The sequence below is a fragment of the Podarcis raffonei genome, chromosome 1 (genome assembly GCF_027172205.1).
Source record: "Podarcis raffonei isolate rPodRaf1 chromosome 1, rPodRaf1.pri, whole genome shotgun sequence".
NCBI lineage: Eukaryota > Metazoa > Chordata > Lepidosauria > Squamata > Lacertidae > Podarcis > Podarcis raffonei.
Window position 1 is genome coordinate 10,187,467 of NC_070602.1, and position 26,408 is coordinate 10,213,874.

General features: G+C 46.0%; 1 protein-coding gene across 1 annotated transcript in view; it reads left to right on the forward strand.

The window, feature by feature from the left end:
* Positions 1-25,502, forward strand: part of RHOJ (ras homolog family member J) — a 59,418-nt gene extending 33,916 nt beyond the window's left edge. The window contains exons 2-5 of the mRNA XM_053404609.1: positions 17,244-17,302; positions 20,833-20,997; positions 22,718-22,813; positions 24,541-25,502. Of these exons, the coding sequence (XP_053260584.1) occupies positions 17,244-17,302; positions 20,833-20,997; positions 22,718-22,813; positions 24,541-24,687 (467 nt within the window). The 3' untranslated portion in view covers positions 24,688-25,502. The remainder of the gene's footprint in view (positions 1-17,243; positions 17,303-20,832; positions 20,998-22,717; positions 22,814-24,540) is intronic.
* Positions 25,503-26,408: the final 906 nt, after the last annotated feature.

Genomic DNA, 26,408 nt, shown 5'->3' on the forward strand with positions numbered 1-26,408 from the left:
CCAGGTCCTTGTCTGATGTTCTAACCACCAAGTCACACTGGCTCTATTCGACAAGGATGGCACTGAACAAAATAAGGCCACTATCCTAAACACATTGACTAGGAAGTGAACACAGTGGAACTTACTTCTGACTAAGCTTACACAGCACTGACCAGCTAGATAAGTTCATAATCCCAGCCAGCCAGCCATTTCATGTGTGTTTAATAGGTATCTATTTTCTCACTGTAATGCCCAGTGTCCATCGTGCCCAGAATCCATGGGAAGCCCACAACCAGGGCATGAGTCCAATAGCACTCTCCCCACTTGCTATCCCCTATGGGTCTGGTGGTAGTACATAGCCACACTGGCACCTACAGCCCTATAAATCCTATATCCATAGTACAAAATCCAGAGGGCCAATTTAAATTTCTTTCAAAGTTTCTAGACCTCATTGGGGCAAAGATACACTCAAAAGCAAGTTGGCACCACCTAGTGAAACTGCAGAAGCTACAGAAGGCTCAGCTTCATGTGGGGAAGGAAAGCATCAGAAGTCAGAATCAATGGCTACTAGTCATGATGGCTATGCTCCATAGGAGGCAAGAGTGTTCTTGTGCTCATGTTTTGCTCCCCGGTTTCCTATACGCATCTAGCTGGACACTGTGAGAAGAGATCATTGGACTAGATGGGCCATGGGGCCTGATCTCAGCAGCCAAAAACGCCAATGTTATTCTAGGCTGTATTAGCAGATTTAGATCAAGGGAAGTCATAGTCCTGCTCTATTCTGCAGTGGTCAGATCACACCTGGAATACTGTGTCCAATTTTGGGCACCACAATTTAAGAAGGATGTGGACAAGCTGGAAGGTGTGCAGAGGAGGGAGACCAAGATGATCAAGGGTCTGGAAACCAAGCCTTATGAGGAGAGCTTGAAGGAACTAGATACGTTTAGCCTGGAAACGAAGAGACTGAGAGGAGATATGATGTTGTTGTTTAATCGTTTAGTCGTGTCTGACTCTTCATGACCCCATGGAGCAGAGCATGCCAGGCACTCCTGTCTTCCACTGCCTCCCACAGTTTGGTCAAACTCATGCTGGTAGCTTCGAGAACACTGTCCAACCATCTCGTCCTCTGTCATCCCTTTCTCCTTGTGCCCTCCAACTTTCCCAACATCAGGGTCTTTTCCAGGGAGTCTTCTCTTCTCATGAGGTGGCCAAAGTATTGGAGCCTCAGCTTCAGGATCTGTCCTTCCAGTGAGCACTCAGGGCTGATTTCCTTCAGAATGGAGAGGTTTGATCTTCTTGCAGTCCATGGGGCTTTCAAGAGTCTCCTCCAGCACCATAATTCAAAAGCATCGATTCTTCTCACCATCTTCAAATATCTCAAGGGTTGTCACATGGAAGAGGGAACAAGTTTGTTTTCTCTTACTCTGGAGGGCAGGACCTGAATCAATGGTCTCAAGTTACAAGAAAGGAGATTTCGACTAAACATTAGGAAGAACATTCTGACAGTACGAGGTGTTCAGCAATAGAACAGATTCCCACAAGAAGTGGTGGCCTCTCCTTCACTGGAGGTTTTTATGCAAAGGTTGGACGGCCATCTGTCATGGATGCTTTACTTGAAATTCCTGCGTTGCAGGGGGCTGGACTAGATGACCCTCGGGTTCCCTTCCAACTCTACGATTCTATGATCCAGTAGGCTATACTTTTGTTCTTAACTCTGCAGAACCACTTCTTCTCCACCCAGGCCCTAATGGCTATTGGAAGCTGTGCTGATGCATTCTAATTTTGTTTTATTTGTTTTGCTCTTCATGGCCAAGAATATGCAATTGGAATACATGCAGCCACAACTACTGCTTCTTAACGGGGACCGATCCATCTCACTTTAAAGCTCTATCAATAGGACTGGAGACGGGTGGACAGACTTAAGGCTCAGCAGGTTTCCCTGCTAACAAAGCCAACTGGGCCTTTGCCAGCAGCAGGAAGGCAGGCAGACAGATCACCCCATACAGATCTGAACATGAAAAGCTAGACCAAATAATCTGCCTGTCCATCTATCTCAGGCCTGTCAAGCCCACAACCCCAGAGGTGTAGCACAGGGCTGCAGAAACAGGGATTTCCAAACACCTACTGCACTGAGCTTTCAGAGATACCGTGCGAATACACGGTCACGAGTCATGTGACCCGTGCAAGATCGTGGACCAGAAAGAGGATGTTTTCAGGGCAAGATCTCAGCTCAAAACTGGGAGAGAGCAAGGCACTCCAAATGGGCCGTTGACGGGGACCTTAACCCCATTTACTTGGTCATAAAGATGGAGGGGGAATTTGATCCAATTCACATTTAAAGAATATATGGGATGGTGTTCGGTTAAGTTTTACTCAGAGTAGACCCACTGAAATTCCCCCTCCTCCTGGTTCCTATCCACATGGCAGGGCTGTCCAGAGTAGCTGGGGCCACCCAGTCAGATGGGCAGGGTAGAAGTAATAATTATCATCATCATCTATTCTGATCATGCTATGAAAAGAATATGTGCTGCAACCAGTTCATAATTGTATTAAACTTCCTGCTTTCTTCTGTGATCATGCAATTGTCCATTATTTCCCAGTCAGGAATTCTCCATTCAGAGCAGATAAAATAATAATAATAATAATAATAATAATAATAATAATAATAATAATAATGCATTTGCCACAATCCTTATTTCAAACAGCAGAGTATCAAGTACAAAACAAATATTCATCGTGTGCATTGAGAAGGGAGGCCTGTAGCTGGCCCGCATTTTCAACATGGAACAGAGAATGAGCAAAGATGCGTTTGTAACATCAGGCAGGAAAAACCATCTCCAGCCATTGATTTAAATCCCCAAAGCTCACAATGACCGGATATTAAAAACCAAAGGCCAACCCTTTCTTTTAACCTGAGCATGAGGGTATATTTACAGGAAATACTTTACTGTTATTGATTTCATTCACTATTTCCCATCGCAGGCTGAAAAATGAGGAAAGGAGGGGGTTCACTGAGGCTCAGATCCTTCAAACAGGTCTCTTAACAAAAGCAGAGGCACCGTTGCTTTGTATACCCCTCTTTTGTACCCGGCTCATGGACTCAGGGGATGTATTTGAGTGGTGGGCACTTATGTTACCCCTACCAGATGATTTGTCCTTCCTCCTTCAGAGGTCTTCAGTAACTCCCTCAACTATTCCTCATAAGGCTTGGGATGTATCTACACTCATGGTTTTTAACGTTAAGGAAGGGTTAAGGAACTCTGCAGTTCAGTTTACCCAATTTCTGTTTTGAACTATGGGGGGAAACCACTGTGGTTGACATGTGCCCTTGACTCATTTGAAAAACAGCAAGAGTCTTGGGGTACTTGAAAGACTTAGTACATTTATTATGGCATGAGCTTTTGTGAACAATCCGTGCATCATGTTCTGATTACGTAGGACCCTGTCCTCAATGTTCTTACATTATTACAAGTATACAAAGTATGTATCTTTAAAAATATATTGATTTATGAAATATACTTGGAGTCCTGCAGTGATTTCATGCTCTTTATTGCAGCTTGTAAAACAGTGATTCAATTTCCCCCAAAACCTCAGGCTTTTATACACATTATTTACACAATGAGTCCCGTCTGATTGGCAGATTCAGCTTCCCTCCTGGAGCCTGATTGGTCTTCTCCTGCAGGCCAATCAGTTGTTGCATTCTACGATCCTACCAGCCTAATAGGCTGATTAGTTTCCTCCTGGAGGCTGATTGGTCTTCTTCTGCAATCCAATCAGTTGTTGCATTCTAGGATCCTACCTGCCTATTGCTCTAGAATCGAAGTTTAGTAAGTGGTACCTCGGGATGCGAACGGAATCCATTCTAGGATCCAAGCTTAGTACATAACAATTTATGATGAACTTTTCAGGTTTTATGGAAGCGACTATCATTTGTTATTATTTTTATCATAAGCTCAGCCAAATATAATATGTTTAAGTTGAAGAATGACAATGCGAGAGTGTGGTAGATCACTGCCAGTTTTTGATATTGGATGGTAGATCTCAGGCTACTTGTGGATGGAAGATACCTGCTCTAGGTCATGCATAATTCTATATACCTCTATGATGTGTCTGTTAGAATTCCTCCTCCATGATTGCAGTCATGGGATTTTTGTCTTTCACATGACGGTATATGTTTTGACTCCACAGAGTAGAAAGTGACGGAGACAGGATGTTTGTGTTACTAGGTTCCGTGAAGTGGGACTATTGTCCTTTGCTCTTTTTCTCTTTGCTGTCTGATGCTAGAGAGAGAGGGAGCCATGTTGCAGTGCTCCATGTGTGTTTATATGTAAATAAAGTAGATTAGCCAAAATGCTGAGTTGCTGAGGTCTGTCACGCATGAGGCGCAAACTCTGTGGATCCCTAAGTGTGCCAGTGTCAGTTGGCATCAGTCGCTGTGATGTTCGGGCTGAAGAGAGCTTTTGAAGCTCCCAAACGATTGACCAGGAGGGAGAGAACATGCCGGTTGGGCATGTGTCTCTGCCATGGTCCTACTCGAGTGTAGGCAGAACTCCTAACATTGCATACCTTTTCTCCAAACTAAATAACCTTTTATCTGATGCTTCATCCACCCGATCTATCCAAGATGGTTATGTGGTTGTGTTCCCCTCCTCTCCCATACTGCACATTTCCTTCCATACATGCTGTGCATTGCATTTGTCATTGTCGAAACTCACTTCCCTGTTCCCGACGCAAGCTCTGTGCTCTGTCAAGGCCATTTTGAATCCTCACATCTAATAGAGACATGGGTGGCAATGAGCACTAACGTTGATGCGGACAAATCTAAACTGTGAAATGAGGAGCTTAGCAGGGGTCATGGAACCTCATCTGAAATGGCCCTGGGTTTCGGAGGAGGCATAATTAAAAATGCTGTCTTCCCATCTTTCACATTGTGCAATGGCTGCAAACTTTAACCAGCCTAATTGACAGACACCAGGTTAATGAGCAGCGGCAATTTTTAATCGGCAGGGCTAAGCAGCAAGGGCGCAACTTGTTTATTTTTTGCTCTAATTGGTTTGGCTGTATTGCTATTTATTATTATTTTGGGTAATCTTTAGGTGACATTCATCCAAGTTAATTTGAAATACATGTTTATTCTTTTTAAAGTTAATGATTAATCTACATGAAACTCTAATTGGTAATAGTATATTTATTTTGGTCAATGACCAGCAGAAAAGGTAGGAAGAAAACAGAATACATAAAACACAATACAATGCATTACATTCAATATTGAATGTACAATTAAAAACCATGAAGAAATGATATACTAAAATGATGAAGAGCAGTGTACGGTGTTAATAAATTTAAAGTTAAAACAAGATTTAACTGGTAGATAGTCTGCATAGACATGTAGAAACCTGCCTTTCAGTGGGGTGGGGAATTGATTCAGCTCACATTTAAAGGCAAAAATATGTAATTTGCCCTTTCCAAAGCAAAATGAGAACCAAAACACAGCTATCTTTCAAAATTCACACTTCTCTGAATTTTGCTTTGCTCCAGTCATGTAATGTATGTAAAAAATGCATCAACTAAAGTGTTTGATGAAAGTAAGATTAAAAATTCACTCCATTAGGCAAAACTGCATATTAAAATGTGTATCTTAAGAGAAATTCACACAGAAATGCTGATGAATTTTCATGGGGACTTAAAAAAACAACCAAAAACCTGTGAACTAGTGGGGAGAACTGAACTGAAGATCAGAAAAATTAGAAACCGAAACTGAAATATCTTTCCATCCCTACAAATCAGACCACTGGTCCTTCTAGCTCAGTACTGTCCACACTGACTGACAGCATTTCTGCAGGGTTTTAGGCAGGAGCTTTTCCCAGCCCAATACAAAGCAAAAGTGCCAGCAATTGAACCTGGATGGCCAACTCCCAAGGGACTGCAATCTGCTCACAGAGCTAAAAACTAGCAGTTCAAGTCAAAGTTGTTGAGCTTCTTTGGGGGGAGCCAGTGATCTACCACAGACGTCCAGTGATCTACGTGCCCGCTCTAACACAAAGCCACAACTCTCCTCACCTGACAGGGACTGTGCTGAGGAGCGCTGCACTGAGGAGGAATGGTAGGAGCCTCCCCCTGCTCCTGAATCTTCCCATAAGCAGGACGACAGTATAGATTTGGAAAAGTGGTTTGCAGAGGGGCATAGTTCAGAAGGCAGAAGCTGGGAAATACTGGATGGGGAACAGCTAGGAGAAGAAAAACTGGAAGAGAGAGGGTTAACAGATTCACAGTTGTTGGACAGCATTTCTTCACCGCCCTCCTCAAAGTCGAGAAGAGCTCAGAAAGTCTCAGAACAGAAAGTGCAGAGGGTACAAGCTCAGATTACAAGACGTAGGAGTGACGAAGATTAATAGGGACGGAGGGGTGTAAGCCTTTGCTGGGAGCACCGCCATTTCCTAGGGAGACATGTTCTTTTGTCTCTCACTGTGATTATTAAAGAATCTAACTGGTAAGACGTTCCTTTTGTTTGATTTTCTTATTTACTGCCATGGGGGAGGAAACTGATTCCCCGCAGCCTGACATCACCTTACCTTTCTGTGTATTCATTTCTCAATTTAATTTATTGGTGACTCTGCATTAGCGATACCGTTAGGTACCTTTTCAGTGCCCAGGTACAAGGGGAAAGAAATTCGGGGAGCTTTGAGCTGGGTCTACACTGAAGGCGCCCACTCAATTCAGAACCCTGATCATGCCGTGTTCTAAATTCCTACATGCATAGGGCCCCTGACCATTAGGTCCAGTCGTGACCGACTCTGGGGTTGCGGCGCTCATCTCGCTTTATTGGCCGAGGGAGCCAGTGTACAGCTTCCGGGTCATGTGGCCAGCATGACTAAGCTGCTTCTGGCGAACCAGAGCAGCACACAGAAACGCTGTTTACCTTCCCGCCGGAGCGGTACCTAGTTATCTACTTGCACTTTGTGCTTTCGAACTGCTAGGTTGGCAGGAGTCCTCTCCAACATTTCTCCGATGAAAACAGGGGCACCAGAAAGCTTCTCCTACCATCCCTGACCATTGACCATGCTGGCCGGGACTGGTGGGAATTGTCACGCAACATATTGCGGGGCACCAGGCTGAGGGTAAGCTGTTCTACACAGCCTCTCTGTCTCCAAATGCTAGTCCAGCCTCCTTTATGCGAAGGCAAAGCATGAAAGTGTTCGGTGCAAAAGAAGCTTTCAAAAGTCAAGGACACCCTGGAGAGAAGTCTGGAAAGAAGGGCACCTATTAGGCTCGGTGGAGCTGTCCTGCTCCGGAATAACGGAGAAAGCTTTAGCATGATTGATGCTTCTTAAAAGTAAGGAATAGTTTGGCAATCCTACTTACAAAGCAAGCCAAGAAATTAAGTTGCTCGTTGCCATTCTACTCTCCTGTTTGAGGGAGCTGAAATTAGAGATGGGCAAACGGCCCGCACCGTGATTTGCGACGAATTTGGGGAAGGAAAGAAAACTGGCTCATTTGAAAAAGGTACTAGGGACTCCAACATGGACTCAGCTGCTGCATTAGGACCTTTTAAGAGAGGCCCGGAGTCTTAGCTCTAAGACAATGACCTCATTGCCAGATGGCAAGGACATCAGGCCTTGGACACCAATTTATTTTTATTGCTTGGTTTCAGGGGCGGCCCATCGATGCATATCCCCCCGGGCGGCTTGCGGGGCTAAGAAAAATAAATGAACGCAATATGGGAAATGTGAAGGAATAACTAAACGCATCAGAAATGTAGAATGAAACTTTGGCAGGGAGAATTAGTGCAATCAGCGAGTGGCTCAATAAAATTCAGCAGCAGTAAAAGGTTATAAAGAAAACAGGAAAGACCTATAGGAGGGTATCACTGTGGCCACTATGTTTGCCCTCTTGAGGGCTGTGTGGCTGCAAACCTGTGCCAGCAGTCTGGCCTCAGTGGTCCTGCCTCTGTCATCATGTATTCAGCTTACCCTGTTGCTGCCATCTGCCCGTTATGGGGATAGAGGGTTCAGGGACCCTCAAATTTGCAGATGACACCAAACTGGGAGGGGTGGCTAACACCCCAGAGGACAGGATCACACTTCAAAACGACCTTGACAGATTGGAGAACTGGGCAAAAACAAACAAGATGAATTTTAACAGGGAGAAATGTAAAGTATTGCACTTGGGCAAAAAAAATGAGAGGCACAAATACAAGATGGGGGACACCTGGCTTGAGAGCAGTACATGTGAAAAGGATCTAGGAGTCTTGGTTGACCACAAACTTGACATGAGCCAACAGTGTGACGCGGCAGCTAAAAAAGCCAATGCAATTCTGGGCTGCATCAATAGGAGTATAGCATCTAGATCAAGGGAAGTAATAGTGCCACTGTATTCTGCTCTGGTCAGACCTCACCTGGAGTACTGTGTCCAGTTCTGGGCACCACAGTTCAAGAAGGACACTGACAAACTGGAACGTGTCCAGAGGAGGGCAACCCAAATGGTCAAAGGCCTGGAAACGATGCCTTATGAGGAACGGCTAAGGGAGCTGGGCATGTTTAGCCTGGAGAAGAGGAGGTTAAGGGGTGATACGATAGCCATGTTCAAATATATAAAAGGATGTCACATAGAGGAGGGAGAAAGGTTGTTTTCTGCTGCTCCAGAGAAGCGGACACGGAGCAATGGATCCAAACTACAAGAAAGAAGATTCCACCTAAACATTAGGAAGAACTTCCTGACAGTAAGAGCTGTTCGACAGTGGAATTTGCTGCCAAGGAGTGTGGTGGAGTCTCCTTCTTTGGAGGTCTTTAAGCAGAGGCTTGACAACCATATGTCAGGAGTGCTCTGATGGTGTCTCCCGCTTGGCAGGGGGTTGGACTCGATGGCCCTTGTGGTCTCTTCCAGCTCTATGATTCTATGATTCTATGATTCTAGGGACGTCTTTCCCATAGAGGCTAGTGGCACGGGTCGCCAGGGCGCCAAGTTCTGGAGGGCGCCAGGGAAGAGGCGGAGGCTGTACGCGGCACCTCCTGGCATCAGCTTGCCGCCCTCGCCCGCCTCTGCCATGCTGCGCCAAAGCAGCGCTGTGCCCGGAGTGTCCATTTGCCATGGCCATCGTGGCACGAAGCAGCCAGCTGAGCCGGGAGCCACCTCTGCCTCCAGCCCTCCAGCCGCTGCCCACCTCCTCCAGCCCCACTGGCAGCGCCGCCCTCCCTAAAAAAAGGTCAGCAACTCTGAGAAACATGGGGGGGCAGAAGGAGCTTTGCACCACAGCGCTAGATATGCTTAAGACGGCCCTGAGAGGGTTGGATTAGCATATGGGGTCCCTGCAATGGGAGCATATTCACCCAGTGCTTTACCAGTTGCACTGGCTCCCGGTGGAGTATAGGGTCAGGTTCAAGGTGCTGGTCTTGACCTTTAAAGCCCCTTGTGGCTTAGGGCCCTCGTATCTACAGGACTGCCTCTCCTGGTCTGCCCCACAGATGACCTTAAGGTCCATGAATAACCATAGTTTAGAGGTCCCGGGCCCTAAGGAAGTCATACTATCCTTCACCAGGGCCAGGGCCTTTTCAGTGATGGCTCCGACCTGGTGGAATGCTCTGTCCCATGAGACCAGGGCCCTTCAGGATTTAACCTCCTTCCGTTGGGCCTGTAAGAGCTATTCCGCCTGGCCTTTAATTTGAATTCAGCCTGATCTTTTATTTCCCTTCTCTTCCCTCCCACTCCCCTTTTATGAAGATCACCCGCTCTGAGACCCCACAGCTAATTCTCCCCTGGCCTCCTCGCTGGCCCAAGTAGGATAAATTCAGCCAGCTAGCCCTGGTGATTATCTAATTGATTTTTGATTTTTATTGTTATTCATGTTTTTATACTGTATTTTATGCTGCTTTTATAATTAAGTGTTTTAAAGTGTTTTAAATTTGTTGTTAGCCGCCCTGAGTCCAGTTTTTGAACCGGGAAGGGCGGGGTATAAATAAAAATTTATTATTATTATTTATTATACGTGTCCCTATTTTCCAGGAACAGTCCCAGAATCACAGAAGCCACCCCAGTTTCTGATTTGATCCCGGAATATCCCGGTTTTCCTTTTTTCTCCCACCCTCCACATCTCGGAGAGCAATTAAAAGAGCTGTGTGGGTCTGTAGGTGCAAAACCAGAGTCCTGTTGATACTGAAAATAAAATTGTTGTGCCAAATGAAGGTAATGGTGAAACTGGCAGGCAACTTCCTATGATTTTGAAGGGGAAAGGTCATCAATCCACTTTTAATTCTTTAACTGCAATGCTTCAGCAGCCAACCATTTCTTAAGAAACACATGGCGTGTTTATTCCAATGAAACCTTACACTGTCTACTCAAAAGTAAGTCCCACTTTATTCCATGGAGCTTACTCCCAGGTAACTGGGTAAAGACTTTGTAGCTTACACGGCAATGCAAAGCATTTTTACACAGAACTAAATCACACTGAGTTCATTAGGATTTGCTCTCTGGTATGTTCCTGATTATTCTCAAAGTTTCCATTGTTAATTATTATTCTTATTATTATCAGTGTTTCTTTCCTGGGGGGACGCAGGGGTATGCATACCGCTATATATTTTGTGAATCTTTGTACTTTTGTCCATTTACTGTATTTATTTTCCCCAATTCGAACTATAAAATGGTGGTTTTCTTGTGATAATGACAGTACCCCTAAACATTTTTTTTAGGAAAAAAAAACACTGGTTATTATTATTACCCGCATTTTTCCCTGGCAGGGACACAAGGCAGCTTACAGCTAAAATATTGTTTCATTCCATTTATCTGTGGAAGGTGTTGTACACGCTCCCTACCCTTGCATTTTTTCTTTACAACAACCCTGTGAGGTAGGTTCAGCTGAGAGGTTGTAATTGGCTCAAGGTGTAGATGTAGATGTGAGAGCTGGACCATAAAGAAGACTGATTGCCGAAGAATTGATGCTTTTGAATTATGGTGCTGGAGGAGACTCTTGAGAGTCCCATGGACTGCAAGAAGATCAAACCTATCCATTCTGAAGGAAATCAGCCCTGAGTGCCCACTGGAAGAACAGATCCTGAAGCTGAGGCTCCAATACTTTGGCCACCTCATGAGAAGAGAAGACTCCCTGGAGAAGACACTGATGCTGGGAAAGATGGAGGGCACAAGGAGAAGGGGATGACAGAGGACGAGATGGCTGGATAGTGTTCTCGAAGCTACCAGCATGAGTTTGACCAAACTGCGGGAGGCAGTGGAAGACAGGAGTGCCTGGCGTGCTCTGGTCCATGGGGTCACGAAGAGTCGGACACAACTAAACGACTAAACGACAACAAGTAGATGTGTATATGATGTCTATTTGTGCAGAGAGATCAAACGCGGGAGAAGCTTCCTGATACAGAATAGAATGTCCCTGTTCTCAGGGTCCCTTCCAATTTTATGATTCTATGATGTTTTTTGTTCACAATCAATTGGTGTGTCAATTTTATGAAATAAATAAATAGAGCCTTTTTTTTACATGAGCTTTCCAAGTTCTGGGTCCTCTTTGGGTACTTTCCCAGAGGTCCTGACGCAGATCTTTTTAACTGGAGCTGCCAGGAATCGAACCTATGACTTTCTGCATGCGAAGCACATGTTCTAACACAGTCAGAAAGGGGGATTTTGTTTCAACTTGGAATTTTCATCCCTCGTCCCCTTCCTGCCGGGTCGGTTTGGAAGCAGGGAGAGGTCTGCACACACTCGTCGTGACTTTCTTCCATCCTCATGCACAAGCAGAAAGGAAACACTCTCCTTTCCTGGGCTGTCAGGGGTTGCGGAAGCCAAGGCCCATGCTGCAGAAATCGAGGGATTGAAATAATAAACGCTTTCCACTTCAGAGAGGCCCATGTAAGCAACAGCTTGCCAGAGTGATGAAGCGGCTCTTTGAAACGCAGCTTAAGCGGCGTTCTGCAAAGATATGGGAATATAAATCTAACCCTGTCAATCAGCGCCGTCCTCCGTGTTTTCACCAGGCCATATTCGGCTCCCACCTTGTACAAGAGAGGTTGTCAGAGCGCTCTTGTTCTATTTATCTTCCTGACTTCGCCTCCCCTCGCTGCTTAAAGGACAGATTTGTTGTACATTGAATTCCTATTACCAGCTTGTCAACCACCGGCAGATAAGGGTTTGGAAGAATCGTCCCCCAAGGGAAAAGGCTGTTCATTAACTGTCTGCCGGGGACTTTTGTGCATCTTTATCAGGACCTGCTTGCCTTGGCCCTTGACTTAATAAATAGCCGCGGAGCTGTCGATAGCAACTGGATTTCCTGACAGGCCAGAGGTAGTGGCAGATATGAAAATGATCAATCCGTCCTCCCAGCTGCTCTGTTACATTGCTTTGCCAGATGCTTTCGCGTCTCACCAAGAGCCTCCAAAACTGCATGGGTGGGATCCAGCAATACCATATCATTCTACAGTGGGGGCCCCTCAGGAAACAAGTGAAATGGACTTTTAATAATAAATTACACCCGGGAGGGGAGGAGTGGTGTTAAATGATAAATGAGATTAGTCAGACAAAAAGAAATCAGCACCTGGTAGCTCATGCCACAGGTAGATGAACAGAGAGATCAAGCCTAATCCATCACAGTTATTATTTTTGCATGGAAGGAGAGTGGACTAGTTCTCTACCGACTTCCAGGCAAACTTCCAGATAGCTTCATTAGACAGGAAACCTGCTGAGCTGTCAATCTGCCTGCCTTCCTCCGGCTGTTATTGACGCAGGTTTAAAGTGAGATGGATGCAGCGCAGAATTCGGACCTCGTTATGGTGCAACGGGTAAAAGTTCTTGGTGCATTTTATCCGTTTGCCAGCAAAACCCCTGACTTTATGATGGGCACCATGTTTTGTTGGGAGAAGGATCGTTCTGCACAATGCTTTGAGCCCTGTCTGATTCTTGGGTTCCTGTATTGGTGGGGGGAGGGCAGGTTAGAAGATAGGAGAGCAAGCTTGCCCAACCAGTCCCTTTGTCTAGGCAACGATTGTGGCTGGCTAGTTAAGCACCAGGATTGTTGTTGTTTAGTCGTTTAGTCGTGACCAACTCTTTGTGACCCCATGGACCAGAGCACGCCAGGCACTCCTGTCTTCCACTGCCTCCCACAGTTTGGTCAAACTCATGCTGGTGGCTTCGAGAACACTGTCCAACCATCTCGTCCTCTGTCGTCCCCTTCTCCTTGTGCCCTCCATCTTTCCCAACATCAGGGTCTTTTCCAGGGAGCCTTCTCTTCTCATGAGGTGGCCAAAGTATTGGAGCCTCAGCTTCAGGATCTGTCCTTCCAGGGCTGATTTCCTTCAGAATGGATAGGTTTGATCTTCTTGCAGTCCATGGGACTCTCAAGAGTCTCCTCCAGCACCAGAATTCAAAAGCATCAATTCTTCAGCGATAAGCCTTCTTTATGGTCCAGCTCTCACTTCCATACATCACTACTGGGAAAACCATAGCTTTAACTATACGGACCATTGTTGGCAAGGTGATGTCTCTGCTTTTTAAGATGCTGTCTAGGTTTGTCATTGCTTTCCTCCCAAAAAACAGGCATCTTTTAATTTCGTGACTGCTGTCACCATCTGCAGTGATCATGGAGCTCAAGAAAGTAAAATCTCTCACTGCCTCCATTTCTTCCCCTTTTATTTGTCAGGAGGTGATGGGACCAGTTGCCATGGCCTTCGTTTTATTGATGTTGAGCTTCAGACCATATTTTGCGCTCTCCTCTTTCACCCTCATTAAAAGGTTCTTTAATTCCTCCTCACTTACTGCCATCAAGGTTGTGTCATCTGCATATCTGAGGTTGTTGATATTTCTTCCGGCAATCTTAATTCTGGCTTGGGATTCATCCAGCCCAGCCTTTCGCATGGTGAATTCTGCATATAAGTTAAATAAGCAGGGAGACAATATACAGCCTTGTCGTACTCCTTTCCCAATTTTGAACCAATCAGTTGTTCCATATCCAGTTCTAACTGTAGCTTCTTGTCCCACATAGAGATTTCTCAGGAGACAGATGAGGTGATCAGGCACTCCCATTTCTTTAAGAACTTGCCATAGTTTGCTGTGGTCGACACACTCAAAGGCTTTTGCATAGTCAATGAAGCAGAAGTAGATGTCTTTCTGGGACTCTCTAGCTTTCTCCATAAACAAGGACCAGGATTAGCATAACCAAAGAAGTTGGGTGGGCAGAAGGAAAATAGCGAGATAGGGGGTTGTTGTGAGCTGAGCTAGAAGCAGGCTGGTAGCTGCAGAGACAGAGGCATGCTTGCTTTGTGCCAGGGGTGATGGCAGGGACTGGGCAGAAGAGGAATGGTGAAGTCTGCCTTCCAAGCTTGACCCTTCCGGGGACGAGGAAGAGGAAGACAGATTAGATTTACAACAGGGGGTTGAGGGAGGTCACAGCTCAGAGGCAGATGAGGGGGGAAGTTGGGAAATCATGGAAGAGGAGGAGGAGGAAGCACTGGGGGGGTGACAGCTGACGGACACAGTGTCATTAGAAAGCATTTCAGGACCCCCCCTCCCAGAACCCAGCGAGCCCTGAAAGTAGGAGAGCTCAAAAACAGAGGGCATGTAGCAGCACCTGTAGGAGTGACGATGAGATTGATGAATGAGAAAGTGGGAGAGATTCACTCGCACAACGCCATTATCCAAAAGGCTGGGTTCTATAGCCTCTCTGTGTAAAGACTGAAATTAAAGAAGGACAGTAAAAACTTTTCCTTGTCTTTATACTTTCCTGGGCAACCAGCCGGGAGCTGCTGACAGCATCCTGACAGGCACCAACTTGAATAAAATATTGTGGGGGCCCAGGTAAGCCCCACCTCGCATAATCGATCACATGTCGCAGTGCACACAGACCATTTGAATGGGAATGCTCATCAACTTCGGGGGGGCCGGCCCCCACAAATACTTTCTTGCTGTGAGCCCCTCCATCTTAGGCTCAGGTTGTATATAAAAAGTTGAAGGGACCCCTGACCATTAGGTCCAGTCGTGGCCAACTCTGGGGTTGCGGTGCTCATCTCGCTTTATTGGCTGAGGGAGCCGGAGTGCAGGTCATGTGGCCAGCATGACTAAGCCGCTTCTGGCAAACCACAGCAGTGCATGGAAACACCGTTTACCTTCCCGCTGGAACGGTACCTATTTATCTACTTGCACTTTGCCGTGCGTTCGAACTACCTAGGTTGGCAGGAGCTGGGACTGAGCAATGGGAGCTCACCCCGTCGCGGGGATTCGAACCGCTGACCTTCTGATTGGCAAGTCCTAGGCTCTGTGGTTTAACCCACAGCGCCACCCATGTCCCCAGGTTGTATATATGTGCAAATAAATCCACATATCCACCATCTCCGCTGACCTTTATTCCATGGAAACCAAACTCCTGGTAAGCACCTGGAACTCATGAACTCTCTCACTGCTCAGGGATTGGGGTGGCGTTTAGCAGTGCATAATGCGCAGACTGGGCACCAGCACCCAACAAATGGGGTGAATGTCAGGGGTCTGCCACTACTACCGTGTTGCTTCTAACTCACCTTGTCTGTAAACTAAAACATCCCAAACGCAGCAACCGTTCTTCATAGGGGAAATAATCATCTTTGCTTTCCTCTCAGCCCACCCTCTTCCCATGATGCACTGGACTACTTGGAGCCCCTTTGTGGGGGGGGGATGTTGATTTAGCCAGATGAATCATGTAACGTAAAGCAAGAGCAATTATTTATTTCTGGGTCAGAGCAGGCTTGCTCTTGGCCATCACCTGAATGGGAAGCTGCTCAGAAGACTGTTTATACTTCCCCAGACTCCTGGGAGGAAGGGCATAACACAAACTAAACAAGATTTTCAATAGATGAGTGTTGGGAGACATAAACACAAAAAAGAATAGCCATGCTTTGTCCAAAACGAACTCCCATTGCTCTCACCGAGATGGTGGGTTCTGACGCAAGGAGCAAGACATTGCAAACTGTCTTCCACTGGAAAGAAAGAAGAAGAAGGGGGAAACGGATGCTGAATGTACCAAACCCAGACATAACCCAAACACACCCTCAGTAGGGAAGAGTCACAACCTAGATCTGGGGTCTTAGAGATGAGTTCCCACCAGCCAGGGGTCTCTTCCTGACCCTGTGTAGCTTCCTTAGATCTGTTGCTACCCCGAAAGCACCAGCCTGTGCACTGGAGTTAGTATAACAAAAGATGAGCTAAGTGCAACAGATGTCTAATTTTGTTTGGTGGGTCCTTTTCTTCCACCTTCAAAACACCACACGAGTCCATTGTCATGCGAGGATCCCAACCAAATTTTAGCCTGAATCCATGCAGCTACTCTTCCTTTCATCCATCCATCATCTTCCCTTCTTATCCTGTCTCCCTCTCTTGTCTCTTCCAGTGTCAAAATTTAGGGTCCTGTGCTGTGGGTTAAACCACAGAGCCTAGGACTTGCCGATCAGAAGGTCAGTGGTTCGAATCCCCGCGACGGGGTGAGCTCCCGTTGCTCGGTCCCTGCTCCTGCCAACCTAGCAATTCGAAAGCACGCCAGTGCAAATAGATAAATAGGTACCGCTCCAGCGGGAAGGTTAATGGCGTTTCTGTGAGCTGCTCTGGTTCGCCAGAAGCGGCTTAGTCATGCTGGCCACATGACCCAGAAGCTGTACGCCGGCTCCCTCGACCAATAAAGCGAGATGAGCGCCGCAACCCCAAAGTCGGCCATGACTGGACCTAATGGCCAGGGGTCCCTTTACCTTTACCTAATGGGCAGGGATAGGTCTAATGTTACTCTACATCAAGCTCTTACGCCAATCTTTTCTCTAAACCAGTGTTTCCCAAAGTGGGCAATACCACCCCCTGGTGGGTCCTGGGACGATCCAGTGGGGCAGTAGTAGCCTCAGGTGCAATTGGGGGAGGGCGTTGAATAAAAGTAAGGGGGCAGTGGAAGCATAAAGAAAGAATAATTTTAAAAACAACCATTCATACAATGCCTCCCCTGGATCTGGCAGCCATGCTGGAGGTGATGGGTTTTCCTGGGCTTGGCTGAACCCTTTTGGGTGAACCCAGGCCTGGGAACTGGGTCTCAGCTTGCCATGGCAGGGGGACTGTGGCACCGACCCCGACCCTTGAGCGGATTGGACTGAGCTGGCAGGATTTCCGGGGGGGCACTGAGTAATCCCCCCCCCTGAAAAGTAGTAGACCAAATAGGTTTAGGAACCTCTGCTCCAAACTGGAAAAAAGTCCAAATTTTGCATGGGCCCTTATTCTGATCCAACCAGGCTCCTATAATATATTTCTGTCTTCTCTTTTTTTTATAGTGACTGTGACAGTCGGAGGCAGACAGCACTTGCTTGGACTTTATGACACTGCAGGACAGGTAATCTACTACTACTAATAATAATAATAATACATTTTTATTTATACCCTGCCCTTCCCAGTTCAAAAACCAGGCTCAGGGCGGACAACAACAAATTTAAAACACTATAAAACACTTAATTATAAAAGGAGAATAAAATAACAGTATAAAAACATGAATAAAAATAACATTCAAAAATCAAAAATCAATTAAATAGTCCTCAGGGCTTGCTGACTGAATTGGTCCTACTTGGGCCAGTGAGGAGACCAGGGGAGAATTAGCTGTAGGGTCTTAGAGCGGGTGATCTTCATAAAAGGGGAAGGGGAAGGAAGAGAAGGGAAATAAAAGATCAGGCTGAATTCAAATTAATGGCCAGGCGGAATAGCTCTGTCTTACAGGCCCGACGGAAGGGCCCTAGTCTCATGGGACAGAGCATTCCACCAGGTCGGAGCCATCACTGAAAAGGCCCTGGCCCTGGTGGAGAACAGTCTGACTTCCTTAGGGCCCGGGACTTCTAAACTATGGTTATTCATGGACCTTAAGGTCCTCTGCGGGGCAGACCAGGAGAGGCGGTCCTGTAGATACGAGGCCGCTAAGCCACAAAGGGCTTTAAAGGTCAAGACCAGTGTGTCATTTCTGCATGTTATGTCTATCTTCGGTGCCGCTGTTCTTCTCCTGAAGAAAATTTTGAGGTTCTTCTTTGTTCCTTAAGGCAGACAAAAATGTAAGCTTTTCATTTTTGGAAAATTGCACAAGAGTCAGTTCATACACGCAGAAACATGGTACAAAAAGCCTTGCAGCACTTTGAAGACTAACCAATTTATTATAACATACGTTTGATGATAAAAGACATCATAGGATTATGTTGCATTATATGATGTTCTAACTAATTTAGAGTTTGTATTGTGCATGTAATACAGTGGTACCTCGGGTTAAGTACTTAATTCGTTCTGGAGGTCCGTTCTTAACCTGAAACTGTTCTTAACCTGAAGCACCACTTTAGCTAATGGGGCCTCCTGCTGCCACCGCGACGCCAGAGCACGATTTCTGCTCTCATCCTGAAGCAAAGTTCTTAACCTGAAGCACTATTTCTCGGTTAGCGTAGTCTGTAACCTGAAGCGTATGTAACCTGAAGCGTATGTAACCCGAGGTACCACTGTATTCATTTAAGAAACTAAAATGATATTTAAAAAAGAAAGACTAACAAATTTATTACAGGTAGGGCTGCCATATTTCAAAAAGTGATAATCCAGGCACAAAAGTTGTTTAGATTTTTTTGGGCAGAGTTATTTAGCTTTTTTGGTAGGGGGGCAAAGTTGTTGAGCAAAATTTTTGAGGAAAGATGGCAAAAACGACACTGCTGACATGGGTTGCCATTTGTCCGGATTTTCATGATGCCGATTTCCGCACTGCTGCCGACTGCAGTATTCCAGGTATGTCTGGGAAATCCCGGACATATGGCAACCCTAACGTGAGGTTTCATGGACTAGAGTCTGCTTCATCAGATGCCTGTAACTTATGTCACATTGAAGCTGAAACTCTATACGCACGTAGGAAGCTGCCTAGTGCTGAATCAGAACATCGATCCCTCTGGCTGAATATTGTCTACACTGACTGGCAGCAGCTGTCCAGAGTTTCAGGCAGGGGGCTTCATCTTCCAGCCCTTCTTGCAGATGCCAGGGTTTGAACGTGGGACCTTCTACATGCCAAGCAAATGCCCTAATACTGAGCTAGGGCCTCTGCCCCTTACTCTTATATATCTGAGAATAAGCCTTGCTGAATTACTTCTCAGCAGATGTGCATAGGATTGCACAGTACAAAACCTATCTTGGTTTTGCTGCAAAAAACTAAGCATGGCCACACCTCTGGAAATGATTATGCAATACTGCCAGCAGCTTACCATGAAAACAGGGTCATAACCCCTTTGTCCCAACATTTCTCCAATGAAAATAAAAAGGTAAAGGACCCCTGACCATTAGGTCCAGTCGTGACTGACTCTGGGGTTGCGGCGCTCATCTCGCTTTATTGGCCGAGGGAGCCGGCGTACAGCTTCCGGGTCATGTGGCCAGCATGACTAAGCTGCTTCTGGCGAACCAGAGCAGCGCACGGAAACGCCGTTTACCTTCCCGCCAGAGCGGTACCTATTTATCTACTTGCACTTTGACGTGCTTTCGAACTGCTTGGTTGGCAGGAGCAGGGACTAAGCAACGGGAGCTCACCCCGTCGCGGGGATTCGAACCACCGACCTTCTGATCGGCAAGTCCTAGGCTCTGTGGTTTAACCCACAGCGCCACCCGCGTCCCTCCAATGAAAATAGGGACATCCTATTCCTTATCTTCCAACTTTTCTCCGATGAAAATAGAGATGTCCCCTCCATCCTTTCTCCAGTGAAAATAAGGAAAAATGGGGTATTCCTGGATCAAATCAGAAACCGAGGCGGCGGCGGTAAATCTGGGACTGTCCCTGGAAAATAGGGACACTTGGAGGGCCGGCAGGGGCCTCTGTCTCGCCTTCCCATCTCCCCAGGGATTTTGCCCTCGGCACAAGAGTCCAAGTGAATTACCCAACCTAGTGTCATGACAGCCAATTATCTCAGAGTCAAGCGTTGATGTCGCATTCCATGTCTCCAGCTCTCTTTTTGACATTCTTAATGGTGCCCCAAGCTTCACCTCTCTGAAGCAAATATTGTTCGGAAACTCAAAAGGCTTTGTTGTGAACCTTCTTGTGAGAATCTAGTGCCATCTCGTGGTCAGTCTAAGCTATCTGTTTTGCAGTTCACCACATCGAAAAGTGTACAGCAAAGAATCTCTGACAGATGGCCATCCAACCTATGTTAATAATAATAATAATAATAATAATAATAATAATAATAATAATATTTTATTGAAATTTTTCCATGAGAAAATAAAGGAAAAGGAAAAGAACAAAACGAAAAGAAAAATTAAAGAAAAATACTTGAAATTGTGATACAATATGGAATGCATGTATATAAGTAATACAGTTATCCCAACGAATGAAAAATTACTAACAAGATAAAAGCAACCCATTTGTATATTGCAAGCATTGTCATATTTTCTATCCATCGCTCAAAGAGGGCCATGGTTTTGCTTTCCAATGAATCAATATCAGTCTTTTGGCAGACAGTCAAACCCCATGGTTGGTGTATGGTTTAAAATAATCTCACCGCCTGAGAATTTTACATTTCCCCCCAAAGCAGGGCTTTTTCTAAGAGAACAAGGGAGGCATTCATGGCGAGTTCTAGATTAGAAAAATAGCACTGCCCCAAAGTAGTATTTATTTCAAAAAGCTCTTGCCGTCAGAAACTTCTTCCTAATGTTTAGTCAGCTGCCTGCTCCTGGCCCTGAAAGCTAATAAGAAAACACCTAGGCAACTCAATAAATTTTGACTTTATCACGTGCAAGAACAGTTGTGTGGATGCTTAGAATCAAAGAATTGGGAGGAATCAGAAAGGTCGTCTAAGTTTGCTGCTCCAAATAACCATTTCACTGCTGTTGCAATGCTGTCATTTAAATTCTTTTGCTGTCTGGCAGGAGGACTACAACCAGCTCAGGCCTCTCTCTTACCCCAACACGGACGTATTTTTGATCTGTTTCTCCGTGGTGAACCCTGCCTCGTACCACAACGTCCAGGAGGAATGGGTGCCGGAACTGAAAGTCTGCATGCCCCATGTGCCTTATGTTCTGATAGGAACACAGGTAAAGGACAGAGAAGCTCATGAATGGCTGAGGAGTCTGCAAAACTCTGGTCTCGGGCGTGTTCACACTAACTCGGCCAACTGGGATAGCTCAGTTGGTAGAGCATGAGACTCTTAATCCCAGGGTGTGCGTTCGAGTCCCATGTTGGGCGAAAGATTCCTGCATCCCTTCCAACACTGATTCTCTCTGATTCTACAATTGCAGCTGCCACATGGCAGTTTCACTCTGTGACCATTACAACGCTCAAATAGTGTGATGATGGACAGACAGATAGGACCTAGGCAGAAGGTTCCTGCTCAGTGAGGGATGACATAGCTGTGAACAAACCTTTAACTTTGGGGTGGAGGGTGGGACGACTAACATCTTTATTGAAAGTTCAAAAATACATAACTATATGAGTGCGGGTGGCCCTGTGGGTTAAACCACAGAGCCTAGGACTTGCCAATCAGAAGGTCGGCGGTTCGAATCCCCGCGACGGGGTGAGCTCCCGTTGCTCGGTCCCTGCTCCTGCCAAACTAGCAATTCGAAAGCATGTCAAAGTGCAAGTAGATAAATAGGTACCACTCCAGAGGGAAGGTAAACGGTGTTACCGTGCACTGCTCTGGTTCGCCAGAAGCAGCTTAGTCATGCTGGCCACATGACCCAGAAGCTGTATACCAGCTCCCTCGGCCACTAAAGCGAGATGAGCATCGCAACCCCAGAGTCGGCCACGACTGGACCTAATGGTCAGGGGTCCCTTTACCTTTACCTATATGTGTGCCAAGAGATGCAAAGAGAAAATGAAAAAAAGAAACAGAACCTGTGCAGAAGGGAAAACAAAGGGGGGAAAGGGGGGGGATCCCAAAGCTGTATATTTTACAAGGTTGTTAATTGTACTTCACCAGATCTGAACCTATTACAATATTTGTAAGGAAGGATTCCAAATATCATTGAATTTGTCCATGGCAAGTCTGCGTTTATATGCAAGTTGTTCATATGTTGCGAGTCTTCAATGCACTCGTAGAAGGGAGCCACATTTTTATTATTCCAATTCATCAATATCAGTCTTTTTGCCATGGTAAGGGCACACAGAGTCCACTCCTATTGTCCTTTTGTGAGGTTCCATGTGCTGGGTATATAACTCAAGAGGATATTTTGCTCTGTAAATGTAAGGTTGCTCCGTGCAGTTCTGTTGATAGTTTCAGTTAAAGGTAAAGGTAAAGGTACCCCTGCCCATACGGGCCAGTCTTGACAGACTCTAGGGTTGTGCGCTCATCTCACTCTATAGGCCGGGAGCCAGCGCTGTCCGCAGACACTTCCGGGTCACGTGGCCAGCGTGACAAGCTGCATCTGGCGAGCCAGCGCAGCACACGGAACGCTGTTTACCTTCCCGCTGGTAAGCGGTCCCTATTTATCTACTTGCACCCGGGGGTGCTTTCGAACTGCTAGGTTGGCAGGCGCTGGGACCAAGCGACGGGAGCGCACCCTGCCGCGGGGATTCGAACCGCCGACCTTTCGATCAGCAAGTCCTATGCGCTGAGGCTTTAACCCACAGCGCCACCCGCGTCCCGATAGTTTCAGTTACCTTCTGCCAAAACATCTTTCAATATAGAACAATGAAAAAAAACTTTTTTTAGAGGAGCATTATCTCTGTTGCATCTCCAACAGAGACCTTAGATAGCCCTTTTTTCTTTTCTTTTTTGAACAAGCCTTAAACTTTACGTCTGCTTTAAACTCCTAGATTGACCTACGAGATGATCCAAAAACCTTGACTCGACTGCTCTACATGAAGGAGAAGCCCTTGTCTTACGAACACGGCATCAAACTGGCTAAAGAGGTACTGTTGCTCCCATTAAACCCAAGAGCAAAGACAAGGGCATGAAAATCATGTATATCTTGACTGATTGAGCCAGGATTCAATCAGGCAAACTAGACCTACACCTGATTCAGGCCCTGCACCTTCCTTGTAAACGAAGCCAGCAGCTTGTTGTATGTATGTATGCATGTATGCATGTATGTATGTATGTATGTATGTATGTATATCCTGCCTTTTCCCCAGTCCAGGACTCAAGGCAGCTCACACAGATAAAACAGAGCCATCTAAAAACCTAGAAAAGACTATCATTACAAGTTCTCTATAAGTGCCTATACATGCAGATTTTACTTCCACTCTGTCCGTATTTTTCTTCTGAGAGAATGAGAAGTCCACAGAAGAGGGAAAAGTATGTTCGATAGCTTTAGGTAAAATAGAACCTCCATGTCCATGGATAGTCTATCTGTGAATACCCATTGCTGGGGAGCAATGGCAGAATATAGATATTTGTCTTCATGCTCTGCTTGGAGGCTACTCCTAGAGGCACCTAGTTTAGCCGCCATGGGATACAGGATGTTGGGCTAGGATGCAAGCTGAAGTATAGATAGATATAGATGATAGATAGATAGATAGATGATAGATAGATAGATAGATAGATAGATAGATAGATAGATAGATAGATGATAGATAGATATAGATAGATGATAGAATTATATGCTGCCCATCTAACAGGGTTGCCCCAGCCACTCTGGGAGGCTTCCAGCAAATCATAAAACAACAGTAAAACATCTTAGATAGCTTTAGACAAATTCTTGGAGGAAGAAAGAGGACTCTTCTTTTGGCCAAGATAGTCAAATGGAACCTCCTTGCCTGGGGGCACTCTACCTTTCAATACCCAGAGCAGGGGTCAGCAACCTTTTTCAGCCATGGGCCGGTCCACCGTCCCTAAGACCATGTGGTGGGCCGGACTACTTTCTCTACTTTGCAATATTTCATATATTTCTCCTTACAAAACTTCCTGCAGTCCTACTAGCGTAATTTGTTGATTACAATTGCTCTTCAAATAGTTCATATATTTCTTCCAATCTTCTGTAAATCTCTGGTCCCGCAGGTTTCGAATCCTTCCTGTCATTTTATCCAATTCTGCGTAGTCCATTAATTTTGTCTGCCATTCTTCTTTCGTCGGAATTTCTTCTTGCTTCCATTTCTGGGCTAACAATACTCTTGCCGCTGTTGTTGCATATAAAAGCAATTTAACATCTTGTTTATTAATGTCCAAGGGTGGCACTGTGGATTAAACCACAGAGCCTAGGACTTGCCGATCAAAAGGTTGGCAGTTCGAATCCCTGTGATGGGGTGAGCTCCCGTTGCTCGCTCCCTGCTCCTGCCAACCTAGCAGTTCGAAAGCACATCAAAGTGCAAGTAGATAAATAGGTACTGCTCCAGCGGGAAGGTAAACGGCGTTTCCGTGCACTGCTCTGGTTCGCCAGAAGCGGCTTAGTCATGCTGGCCACATGACCCGGAAGCTGTACGCCGGCTCCCTCGGCCAATAAAGCGAGATGAGCACCACAACCCCAGAATCGGCCACGACTGGACCTAACGGTCAGGGGTCCCTTTACCTTTACCTATTAATGTCCTCACCTATAATACTGAGTAGAAATGCTTCTGGAGTTTTTTTATGACCCAGAGGTTATTTTCTTGCCACCGTCGCTCAGGCCTGTCTGTCTCTCTCTCTTTTTTATTCGTTCTAGATCGGCGCCCAGTGCTACCTGGAGTGCTCAGCCTTGACTCAGAAAGGCCTGAAGGCCGTCTTTGACGAAGCGATACTCACCATATTCAATCCCAAGAAGAAGAAAAAACCATGCTCTGAATGCGGCAGCTGCTGTCGAGTTGTATGACGACGACCGGAATATTGGAACGGGGTTGGGCTGGTGTGTGGCCAGAGTCTTCCCATCCCATAATTCCACACCTGCACAAAAGATCGAAGGACATGAACCGGGAAGGAGGCATCTTCAATGGGAGATCTTCCCTGTCTGTGATTCCTCCTAAGCTTGCGCCTTTTCACATCTTACCTGCTTTTTTCTAACCGCTACAGAACTGTAGATACAAGCAGCTGGTCCATATTGTGGTCACTTTTCCTCAGGCAAAGCTAGCTGATAAAGTAAAGCAGCTGAGAGAACTCTTCCTGCGGTGTCAGGATCCGTGAAAAGATCTCCAAGGATCCTGCAGCAGAACTGAGAGAATCTCTAGATTCAGTAATTTGTAGCCTTCAGCAACAACGAATGAATTGATTTGTTCCGGTATGAATATTCAATCACGACCGAGCCTCAAAAGCTAAATCAGGCAGGAAAATAACTCTTCCAGAGTTGACCGTGTTCAGATATTGATGCAACATTAGAGATCCTGTTTTAATCTGCTTTTTTATCAATATTTCCCATTTCGAAAAGAGCCTCATTTCTTGGGGAGGAGGGAAATGATGTGGTATCAAACTGACATTTACTGTATTTTGTCTCCCTTTTTATATATTGAGCATTATCCAACTACAGAGCCATCAAAATGTATTGTCATTTTACCCTTGGGCATCTGGGATTTTCTTTTATTTTTTACTAAATTGAGTACCACACAACCGAATTTTCTTGCTTGTAAATGGCTATAGCCAGGGTCTGGAAGGAGCTGTGTGTATATTCTGGATGCAGATCTAGTTCCCTCTTCACCCAGTTGTTCTCACTGTTGTTTTAAGATGTAGGATCCCAGAGCTGCTGGGTTGGAAGGGACCCCAGCGGTCATCTAGTCCAACCCCCTGCAATGCAGGAAATTCTGGGAAATTCTAAACTGCTCATTGAACAACCTCCGAAAGGATATCGTAAAGTTGAGGAAGGTTCAGAAAATGGCAATGGAAATGATAAATGGGATGACCAACTCCCCTAGGAGGAAAGGTTATAGCATTTGTTGTTGTTTTTGGTTTAGAGGAAAGGCGAGTGAGAAGCAACACAATAGAAATGTATAAAATCATAAAGTGGGTACAGGAAGCGTTTTTCTCCCCCTTTCTGCTATCACAATGAAGATGAATCTTGGAAGATTCAGGACAGATAAAAGAAAGTGCTTCATCACACAGCGCCTGCAGGCCTGGAGAGACTGCAGGCAGTGTGGTGCAGTGGTTAGAGTGTTGGACTAGGACCTGGGAGGCCAGGGTTCAAATCCCCCTTCAGCCGTGAAACTTGCTGGGTGGCCTTGGGCTGGTCACTGTCTTTGAACCTAACCTACCTGTAAAGGGAATTGGGGGTTGCTTGTGCGTAAAGGGTGCTGCAGCTCTAGGCAACGTTGCCTGGCTAAACCTTTCCCTGGCTGGACAGCCCTTTCTCCATGGCTGTGTCAGTCACTGGCAGAATCCGTCAGTGGGCATTTTCTGAACTTCTTCCAACATAAAAACTCTTTGACCCCAAGTCTCCTCCTAGCCTCCCTGCGCGGAAGTCTCCTGCACAGAGTGGGCGTGCCCAACGGAGGTCCTGGGCTCTCCCCGCTGCTCTCTGTGGAAGAGTCTCGGAGCCCTCTCTCCGCAGTCCCCCCTTGCTTCCTGGTGTCCCTCCTATTTCCTTCCTCAAAGGAAGTTTGCTCTCTC